Raw genomic sequence first — 11,319 nt, 5'->3', positions numbered from 1 at the left:
GAAAGATGCAATCAAATAATGTATATGAAGCTTCCAGCACAGTACATCCCCAGCCCCCAGTTTGTTCTATAGGTAACTGTAAGTAGCTTACGGAAAGGTCACTAAATAGGTAGGCAGCACAGGTGGGCAGTAGCACATTTAATATTATAATCTCGTTGGTTTCTTTAAAGTCCATATAAAACAGGTAATATATTAAGGGAGATACTTATATCCAATAATGCTCTCCAACCACTGCAAACATTCAACATTAAATAATGGGTCATTTCTCATACAAAGACACCTCTATTGTTTAATGTGTGCTTCTCCCAAAAACTTCCTGGAAAACGGTATATCATTTCCCCAAAATCCTCTTACCACCAAATATTTCGGTTTCCTATTTAGAAGAGCAAAAGCTCAGTAATTAATTCATCGTGACTAAATTATATTTAGGATACTTTAGATGTTGTACACATATAAATGATTCTTTTTTGAAACGTGCCTTAGTTTACCAAGAGCACAGTATCTATGTAACATATGTGTTAAAAGATAATGGACTATTGCTTCTTTTCAAATGTTCTGTAATTAAAACATGTCACTAATTTAATCTGGTCCTCTGGCTTCTTCCACTTAATTACTTGAAGTGATTGTTTTATTATACCAATTTTTCTCCTTTAATTTTGAAGCTGTAGATGTTTAGGTAGAGAACCCTGCTCCCAATCATTTTCACAGGTCTGAATTCTGTGGTATATGCAAATGATAGCTGCAAAGGAGGAAAGTGGCATTGTTTGAGAAACCAATCAAGTGGGTAAAACAATGGTGTAGGATGGCGAACTCGTTTCGCTATTGCCAGCAGCTTGAGCTTCGGGAGTGCTAATCAAAATTCACATGCAAAACTTCCCGATAGATTTAACAGTTTTGTACTGTTAAGCAGGGGCTCTCACCATGTGAATGATCCACTACTGTGCCGAACAAAACGGAGACAGTTTTCTTTTAAAGTCCAGAGCAGATGAGAGCCATAAGGAGACAGAGGGTTTCATTTACTCTCAGGACACGATTGTGCCAGTGAACTAATGAGTCTCTTGGACCTTATGTTGCTCTGGCTTCAGTCGAGGCGCGGCTCTAATGGGCATGTAGGACTTCCTATCTGTCAAGTGTCTGAACAATGGGCCCCTCGAATGGATTAGAGAGATCTGGCAAGAAAAAGAGGTCAGTGTTGTACCTAGCACAGGCAGGAAACCTGGCTAATTAATGTATTTCCAACTATAGCAAAACAAAAGCTGACACACACAAATGTTAATTTTATTACAGAAACTCTTAGCCTGTGGCTGAATCACAGTTAACAAATTATTGAAATTCCACAGGTAAAAATCCTCTTCCTTTCCCCAATACACTAAAATATTTTTATAGACATAAAGGTCATTCTTTAAAACAATAATGGTTTTGGTGTTGTAATTTGCTTTTATTTCACCCTTCAGTAAAGCTCACTGATGTGGAAATATTTTTGGACAATTATGAAGTGAATGCTGAAAGTTAGAGTCAGCACTACTACAATCTTAACAGTCTGCCTTTTTAAAGGTAGTATAATGTTGAACTAAACTTGAAAAAATCCTACTGCTGTATTAAATGGAGAACTAGAGAATACAAATGTTTATTCAAGCTACAGAGCTCGAGTTACACTCCATCTTAAACTAAGAGCAGATACTGCCACCTAGATACATTCTGATGCTTTGGTTAACTAGATGCTGGCTTATCCTACTTTTTGAAAAATGGCAACAATAGCAGACAATAGTGGCTTGGTGTAACAAAAACACGATGAATGATAGTCACTTAAAAATTCATATAAATATAATTTCAATATAATTTGAAGCTTTGAAAAAAAGGCATTTGTGTTTTGACAAATAGCAATTCTTAAACCTTTATTCAAACCTATAAATGCAGAAGATCGATGGACTATTAGAAATAGGAGAAAACTTTATAAAACATAAAAAATAAAAGCTACATAATCCTGAGGCCTATGAGGAAGTAAATGCGGAGGTGTTATCAGTAAGACTTTTAACTTTCTTCTTTTATCAGATTACTTTTTTCTGAGTTTGAGAAGAAGAAGGGATTGTTCAACACTCTCAAATGAAAACACAAATAAGTTTTGGTTTAATAAATAAAATAAGATCACTTAATAAACAATGTTTTAAAAAGAGCATTTCATTATAATCTGTTCTGATTCACCTCCTAGCACACAAAGCAAACCAATTTCCCCTGGCTTTTATTTCTAACAGAAAAAAAAATTACCCTTTTTATTCCAGACTGGGATCCAAATTGTTATGTACTGTATTCCAGGATCATTTCTTGGGTTTAGAGAGGTTTTTATCATCTTTGGACTGTTGCTCCTCTTCAAATCTCATTTTGTTTTCCTTTGTTACTCTTAGAATAGTTTCAATATCAGCAATGGTGGTCTGTAAATAAAGAAAATATTTATTACTTAAAGACCTCTTACAATCCCTCTCCCCCAAGCATCTGGTCCTTTTGGGAGTTCACCATGGTTTAGACCAGTTCTATTCAGAATGTATTCTACCGACTGGCATTTGTCTACAGATTATGGCTTACCAGTCTTGCTGAAATGAGTAAAAAAATTGAGAGTAAGAATTTGGAAAACTTTTTAGAATTTTTATGCCTATTATGTCTAATAATAAAAACATTGGGCTTCTAAATTGTACATCTTTAATTTTTTAATTGTATTTTTCTAGTAATTAAATTTTCTTCTATTTTGTTAAAAATGTTGATCCATGATAGTCAGATAAAATCAAAACAAAACAAATAGTTTCCTTATTATGGATAATTTGAGAAGCATTGGTCTAGTCACCCTAAAATGAGGGCTAATAGGCTGATGGGAAGGTTTCTTTCCATTGGTTGCTGGGAAGAAAAAAATGACACATTCCCATTTACTTTGTTTATATTTTATTGAAGTACAATTCCCATACCATAAAATTCACCCTTATAAAGTATACAATTCAGTGGTTTTTAGTATATTTGCAAGTAACCATCACTACTATATAATTCCAGAACATTTTCATCACCCCAAATAGAAACTCTGTCCCCATTAGCAGTCACTCCCCATTTCATCCCATTCCCTCAGCCCCTGGCAACCACTAATCTATTTCTGTCTCTATGGATCTACCTCTTCTGCACATTTCATATAAATGAAACCATACAATATGTGACCTTTTGTGAATGGCTTTTTACCTAGCATAATGTTTTCAAGGTTCGTCCATGTTGCAGCATGGATCAGTACTTTATTATTCCTTTTATAGAGGTGAATAATATCCCATTATATAAAATATTATCCATAGAATATAATAAAATTCACTTATTTCTTAGTCGATGGACACTTGGGTTGTTTCTAATTTTTGGCTATTATGAATATTCCTTCTATTAACATTAATGTACACGTTTTTGTGTGAACATGTTTTCAATATACTTAGACATATACCTAGAAATGGAATTGCCGGGTCATATGGTAATTTTACACTTAATTTTTTTTTATAAACTGCTAAGCTTTACATATCTGTGATACCATTTTAAATTCTTACCAGCAATATATGAGGGTTCTGGTTTCTCCGTATCCTCACCAACACTTGTTATTGCCTTTTTATTTAACTGTAGCCATCTTATTAGGTATGAAATGTTTCATTGTGGCTTTGATTTGTATTTCCCTAATAACTTATGATGTTGAGCATTCTTTCATATACTTATTGGCCATTTGTACATCTTTTTTTTTTTTTTTTTTTTGGGACAGGTCTTGCTCTATCACCCCAGCTGGAGTGCAGTGGTGTGATTATGACTCACTTCAGCTTTGACCTTCTGGGCTCAAGCAATTCTCCCCACTCAGCCTCCTGAGCAGCTAGAACTACAGGTGTGTGCCACCATGCCTGGCTAGCTAAAAATAAGTTTTTGTGGAGATGAGGTCTCACTCTGTTGCCTGGGCTAGTCTCAAACTCCTGGCCTCAAGTGATCCTTTCGCTTCAGCCTCCCAAAGTGCTGGGATTACAGGTGTGAGCACTGCAGTTGGCCTGCATATCTCCTCTGAAGAAATGTCTATTCAAATCCTTTGCTCCCTTTTAAAATTGGGTTATTTGTCCTTCTGTAGTTGAGTTGTAAGAGTACAAGAGTACTTTGTATATTGTGAATACTATGCCTTACCAGATATATGATTTGCAAATATTATTTCCCTTTCTGTGGTCTGACTTTTTACTTTCTTGATAGTGTTCTTTGATGCACGAAGTTTTAAATTTTGATGAGGTCTGATTTATCTATTTTTATTTTGGTTGCTTGTGCTTTAGGCACCATGTCTAAGAAACTATTGCTAACCCAAGGTCATGAAGGTTTATACGTATGTTTTTTCCTGAGAGTTTTACCGTATTAGCTCTTACATTTAAATATTTGATCCATTTTAACTTAAATTTTTTTTTTTTTTTTTTGAGACGGAATCTCGCTCTGTCGCCCAGGCTGGAGTGCAGTGGTGCGATCTCGGCTCACTGCAACCTTTGCCTCCTGAGTTCAAGTGATTCTCCTGCCTCAGCCTCCTGAGTAGCTGGGATTACAGGTGCATGCCACCATGCCTGGCTAATTTTTATATTTTTAGTAGAGACGGGGTTTTCACCATGTTGGCCAGGCTGGTCTCGAACTCCTGACCTCAGGTGATCCGCCTGCCTCGGCCTCCCAAAGTGCTGGGATTACAGGTGTGAGCCACCGCGCCTGGCCCATTTTAACTTAATTTTTATATATGATGTGAGGCAGAGGTCCAACTTAATATTTGCATGTGCCATTTATTTAAAAAATATTTTTTCTCCATTGAATTGTTTCAGCACCCTTGCCAAAAATTATTGGCCATTATGTATGGGTTTATTTCAGACTCAATTTTATGCCATTGATCTATATCTCTATTCTTATGCCAGTACCACACTGTCTTGATTACTGTAGCTTTGTAGTAAGTTTTTAAATTGAGAAGTGTGACTTCTCCAACCTCGCTCTTTTTGAGATTATTTTGGTTATTCTGGGTCTCCTATGTTTCCACATGAATTTTAGGATCATCTTGTCAATTTCTGCAAAAAAGCCAGCTGGGATTCTGATAAGAATTACATTGAATCTATAGATCAATTTGGGAATGTCAGCATCTTAGCCTTATTGTCTTCTATTGGATGAATACAGACTGTCTTTCTGTTTATTTAGGTCTTCTTTAATTTCTTTCACCCATGTCTTATAGTTTTCACTGCAAAAATCTTGCACTTCTGTTAAATTTATTCCTGGCCAGGCGCGGTGGTTCACGGCTGTAATCCCAGCACTTTGGGAGGCCGAGGCGGGCAGATCACGAGGTCAGGAGTTCGAGGTCAGCCTGACCAACATGAAACTCCATCTGTACTAAAAATATAAAAAATTAGCCAGGCATGGTGGTGCGTGCTTGTAATCCCAGCTACTCAGGAGGCTGAGGCAGCCGAATTGCTTGAACCCAGAAGGCAGAGGTTGCAGTGAGCCGAGATTGCATCAATGCACTCCAGCCTGGGCGACAGAGTGAGACTCTGTCTCAAAAAAGAAAAAAAAATTATTCTTAAGTGTTTTATTCTTTTTGATGCTATTGTAACTTGAATTTTTTGAAAACTTATTTTTGCATTATTCATTACACAAATATAATTGTCTTTTGTATACTGATTTTATGTCTTATAAACTTGTTGATGGGTTCTTTAGGATTTTCTTTTCTTTCTTTCTTTCTTTTTTTTTTTTTTTTTTTGAGACTAGGTCTTACTCTGTCACCCAGGCTGGAGTGCAGATCATGGCTCACTGCAGCCTCAACCTACCTGACTCAGGCCATCCTCCCCTCTCAGCCTCCTGAGTAGCTGGAACCACAGGTGTGTGCCACCACACCTGGCTAATTTTTTAATTTTTAGATAGGGTCTGCCTATGTTGCCTAGGCTGGTTTCAAACTCCTGGGTTCAAGCAATCCTCTTGCTTCATAGGATTTTCTATTTACAAGAATTTGCCACTTACAAACAGAGATACTTTTACTTTTATTTCTTCTTCTTTTCTCCTTCTCCTTCTTCTTCTTCTTAGTAGAGATGAGGTCTTGCTATGTTGCCCAGGCTGGTCTCAAACTCCTGAGTGCAAGTAATCCTCCCACCTTGGCCTCCCAAAGTGCTGGGATTACAGGTGGGGGCCACTGCACCCAGCGCCTTTTATTTCCTTTTCTTGCCTAATTTCTCTGTCCAGAACTCCAGTACAATGATGAATAGAGGTGGCAAGAGCAGACACCCTTGTCTTGTTCCTAATCTTGGCGAGAAGGCTTTTGGTCTTGCAATGTTAACTATGATGTCAGCTGTGGGTTTTTTGGTAGATGTCCTTATAAGGTTGAGGAAGTTACCTTCTATTTTTACTTTGTTGAATGTTTTTATCAGAAAAGAATGTTAAATTTTGTTAAATGCATTTTCTGCATCATCTTCCTTTTTTTTATTCTTACTCCCATCACCCAGACTCACTGCAGCCTCAACCTCCCGGGCTCAAATGATTCTCCCACCTCAGCCCCCCAAGTAGCTGGGACTACAGGCATGAGCCACCACACCTGGCTAATTTTTGTAATTTTTGTAGAGATGGGGTTTCACCATGTTGCCCAGGCTGGTCTTGAACTCCTGGGATCAAGCAATCTGCCCACCTCAGCTTTTCAAAGTGCTGGAATTACAGGCATGAGCCATTGTGCCCAGCCTCAATCACCTTCCATTTTTATTTAGCCTTTACTTTGCTGGTAAATCCTTGTTTAAAAACTGAAAATACCTACCACAATGCCACTAAGTAGGAGACAGAAAATACTAGCAAAGATGAATCTATTCCACCGCTTCAAGTTTTTGTTATTGTACCTATATTACTGAGATTGAAAGTTTTTGCCTTTAGACCTAACATGAGTAAAAATCAAGAAAACAAACATTCATATCAGAAGGCTAGAAACCATGACATAATTAGAAGCTACCTAAGAACATCTGACTTTTTATGATTTTGAAAGTCAGAGAAAGGGCAGAGAAATAGCTTTCATTTTGTCAAAGGTGGTTGACTCTGCCAACAGCGAGACAAGCCCAGAATCAACTTAGTCTGAATGCATTTGAGGTTAAAGCATCTGATTCTGATTATTAGCTATATTTGGACAGGCTGAATGGATCAAATGCAGAGAGGCTCAAAGTTTTGCACATGGCACTAACAGATAAGATGATGCCACTAGCTAGCAGGAACTTAAAATGTAAATGATAGGCTGGGCAAGGTGGCTCATGCCTGTAATCCCAGCACTTTGAGAGGCCAAGACAAGATCCCTTGAGCTCAGGAGCTTGAGACCAGCCTAGGCAAGACAGTGAGATATCCTGTCTCTTTAAAAAAAAACAAAAACAAAAAACAACAACAACAAAAAAAAACAGTAAATAATGAGCATAGATCCTTTAGGACCAATGAACACTGATGTAACATTTGGTCTGTCTTTTCTTGAATCTTCTCAATCATGTTGTAGGGAAAGCAGTGGTCATTCTTCCAGCTCATAAAATCACATTGTTATTGTTACTGTTACTAAAGAAGTTAGGCCCTAGCTTGAATCAAAAATGTAATTAAAATTACATTTCTATTAAGCTTTTGTTGGACTTTCCATTTAGGAGAAAAACTACATGTGGTTTCTGATTGTGTCCTTTGAATTAATGAAGGCCTAGGCTGGGAATCAGATTCATACCTTGCTGTTCAATACCACGTGATCATCTCTGTTCAGACAGTATTTCAGAAACTCCCGTACAGACCTTGTTCCTGTAGTTTACAGTTTGGAGACTTCTAGTCAATTATACACAACTGGATTTGATAGACCAACATCTTTAAAGGTCATAAGGAGGCTTCTAAAGGTTAGTAGTGAAATAATCCAACCCACGGTGGAGAAACGGGTGGGGTAGATGGCCCACATACATGCTATATTTTCTGCTTCTCCCTAACACACATTGCTTTCTCGGGTCTTAGAACTTCTCTGGCTCTAGAAACTAGGGCTTCCCAGGAATCACTAGTCAGACCTTGTATTATCTGGAATATAGATAGATAACATTCGCAATTTTTGGTTGTGACGATCTCTGTTTTGGTTCCATTGTGACATTTCAGACTCACGTCCAACATCAGAAAGATCTGCTATCTTAGGAGCTGGGGTTTGAAAATGGCAGCAAGTTAAAAGTCAACTCTATTTCAAAGAAAAAGTTTCAAACTATTAAATTTAACTAACAGCCTCAGTGGGAACCTTACAGTATTGACCCTGCACACTGTAAAATATGTACTGCTTACAATAAAAAAAGATGGTTTAGCACTTGTTTACAATACAGCATGAGGTATTTTCAGCCCTTGTATAGAAATTAACCAGAATCGTTAGTTAATTAACACCTCACCTTAAAATTGGTCTCGCCTTGCATATTAGGTGCTGATATTTCTTGATGGATGATGAAGAGATTGCGAGCAAAGGTCATGAGGACCCCCTGGAGATCCTCGCCGATTGTTCTGTTAATGATATCCAAACAAATGAGTTTACCAACGATTCCCTTCACATGCTTAAAAACAATCGCCCTCTCATTTGTGCCTGTCTGGTGATGGAATTTAATGAGTATTTTCAATCTCACAAGGTGGCAATCTTCAGGGAGATATGAAAGATGAGACTCCATTTTAACTTGTCAACAAAAAGGATTTGCGTAATAAATATTTTTTATTAATCAACTTAGCAGAATATACCAATAAGGTAGGTCATTTCTAGCGAAAGTCTACCACTGAGCTAGGATGTTGTACGAGTTCATTTTAAAAATGGTTTAAGCCCATCATTCTCAGCAAACTATCGCAAGGACAGAAAACCAAACACTGCATGTTCTCACTCATAGGTGGGAACTGAACAGTGAGAACACTTGGACACAGGGTAGGGAACATCACACACCGGGGCCTGTCGTGGGGTGAGGGGAGGGGAGAGGAATAGCATTAGGAGATATACCTAATGTAAATGACGAGTTAATGGGTGCAGGACACTAACATGGCACATGGATACATATGTAACAAACCTGCACGTTGTACACATGTACCCTAGAACTTAAAGTATAATAATTAAAAAAAAATGGTTTAAGTTACTTTAGGAGAACTGTCGCTAAGTGTGATCCTTGCCGAATGATTTCCTTGTCTATGGAGACATTTGCATCTCAGTATTCTGGAGTCTTTTGTCTAGGGTTTATTTTCTATTTCACAGGTACAAGTGATTCCTATCACTTAATGAGAGTGTCCTGCCTATGTTCAGAGGAGAATGTGCCCTGTTCATGAACAGCCGTCTTTATAAACCTGAACATCCACTTTAAGATTTCGGAGATAGCTTGCCAACTATCCTGTAGCATTATAGGGCTCCCTATATAAGGTGGTCACTTAGTGTAGGCTTTGTGGTGTAGTGAAAGGAACACTAAGTTCAGGATCAGGAGACAGACCACCTACTGTGTGACCCAGGCAAATCATTGCCCCTCTCTAAGCCTCAGTTTCCCGTCTATGAGGATCAGTTAATTCTGAGGCCCTTCCCTGTTCTAACATTCTGTGGTTCTATGACTGCAGTTAGGGATGAGATTAAGATGGGCAGAAAACAGTAGAAAAGGACTAAAGGCTTTCGAGAGGTCCATGTCAACTGTGCCCTCCCTGAAGGATGTGTGAATAGCAATAACCATCTAGAAGGTACACCAATAGGACTATTTCTACCATTGAAACTAGCCTGCAGGTCAAGGCATCCTTGCCTGAAATCTCAGGTACAGGTGTAGGGACAGCTGGGCAAGTTCCTCTTGGTTACCAGTCTAATTATTAATTCTGCAGGCTTCAGCATCAGATCCACCTTGCTGCTAGGCCAGTTTGATGACTGGGAGTTTCTCTGTTCATGAAACAGGCTCTTCCTCTATCTCCTACTTTCTGTGATGGTTTTCCTCTTGCCTGGTTCCTCTATGCCCGAGTACCCACCTGCACTGCTCTTCCTGTGGCCCACACTTCAGGAACCCTCCCTCTGCCTGGGTGATACTACCCCTGTCTCATCCCATCAATTCCAGGACACACGTCCTGCTCCTGAGTGTCAGCCTCTGCTGGGCTCTGCTGCCTGCTGAAAGGCTTTCCTCATGCCACCCCCTACCAGCCTGGGTCTCCAAAAGTGGCCTCCTCTCTGAGTGCCTCTGGTCAAGCTCCCCACGACCTAGCTCTCAGGTTGTCCCTTTACTCTTTGCGGTTGGAACTTTTCCTGATGGTATGAGCCGGTTGCTTCTCAGGATGACCTCCACGCATCTGAATCCTGGGTCCAGTGTTTGGCCTGTCTGATTGCTCTTCTCCCATCACCCGAAGGGAGCTCACCTCTCCCAGCCTCATCCTATGTACAAAAGGGTTTGTCTGGTTCCAGTCGTGTCCCAGCTTCTCCTTTGTAGTTAATCTTTCATGCCAGCTGGTGCCCAGTAAGACAGAGTTCATATCTCTAGGTTCTGATTTCTAGTTCTTTGTACCTAACTAACCCATCTGTCTGAATTCCTGGCCTTAGAAATATACTTGGACCTTGAATGTTGCCTGCTTAACTCGATTCATAAGTTGGGAAAATACAAATTTCTTATTCCCATGCATGCCAACTTCAAATCCAGATGACTGCTTGGTTCTCCTAGTCCCGGTAATTCCCGGTGGCCTATGTTCTGCCCAGCCCTGACATCACTGTGTCAAGTTTGGGGAGAGTGAAATGGGAAGTATTTAATCTCTGATCTTCTGGCTACTAGTGAACTGCTGCTCCCCTTTCATGGCTTGTCAGCAGTTGACATACTAGACCACGTTTACCTGTTTACTTGTTTACTGTATGCCCACCCCTCTAGAGTGGCAGCTTCCTGAGGGCAGGGCTCATTGTTGTTTCCCCAGCACCTAGAACTGTGCCTGGCACAGTTGATAAAATGCTTTCAAATTTTCTGGTAAGGAAGGGTGGGGCAGGGAGGGAGCTGAGGGGCAGAATGTCACTGGGAAGCAAGGGGCTGATCCTTCCCTGCACATGCCCAGAGGTGTCCCTGGCTCTGTTATCATTCTGGATGTGAAGGCCTAGGTGGAGAAGATGAAGGCAAGCTTGTTGGGATGTTATGGATTGAGGTCTCATTTCTGTTGCTATCAGGGCAGTGTGACAAACGGGTGAAGAGTCCCTAGGGAAGTGACTTTCTTAACAAGACCCAATAAGTTTTGCATGTTTATGGGATCTTGGGGGAAGAGTGAAACTGGAGGGGAGGACTCAAAACAGCCAGCTTCCCTTCCCAGGTGATGGGAAGCATCTGAGAC

At 39.6% G+C, this 11,319-nt stretch overlaps 1 protein-coding gene across 48 annotated transcripts in view; it reads right to left on the bottom strand.

The window, feature by feature from the left end:
* Window positions 1–798: 798 nt before the first annotated feature.
* Window positions 799–11,319, bottom strand: part of IQCH (IQ motif containing H) — a 245,590-nt gene continuing 235,069 nt past the window's right edge. For 43 of the 48 annotated variants that reach the window (XM_054667716.1, XM_054667729.2, XM_009429412.4 and 40 more), the window contains 2 exons: window positions 8,412–8,520; window positions 2,105–2,429 (listed from right to left, as the gene is read on the bottom strand). In XM_054667716.1, the coding sequence (XP_054523691.1) occupies window positions 2,316–2,429; window positions 8,412–8,520 (223 nt within the window). In that variant the 3' untranslated portion in view covers window positions 2,105–2,315. Of the gene's footprint in view, window positions 1,170–2,104; window positions 2,430–8,411; window positions 8,521–11,319 lie in introns of those variants that run through there. The other 5 variants (XR_008539624.2, XR_008539627.2, XR_008539626.2 and 2 more) reach the window with 1 other exon arrangement.

Source organism: Pan troglodytes, chromosome 16, assembly GCF_028858775.2.
Source record: "Pan troglodytes isolate AG18354 chromosome 16, NHGRI_mPanTro3-v2.0_pri, whole genome shotgun sequence".
Classification (NCBI taxonomy): Eukaryota; Metazoa; Chordata; class Mammalia; order Primates; family Hominidae; genus Pan; species Pan troglodytes.
This window is presented reverse-complemented; position numbering and strand designations above follow the sequence as displayed.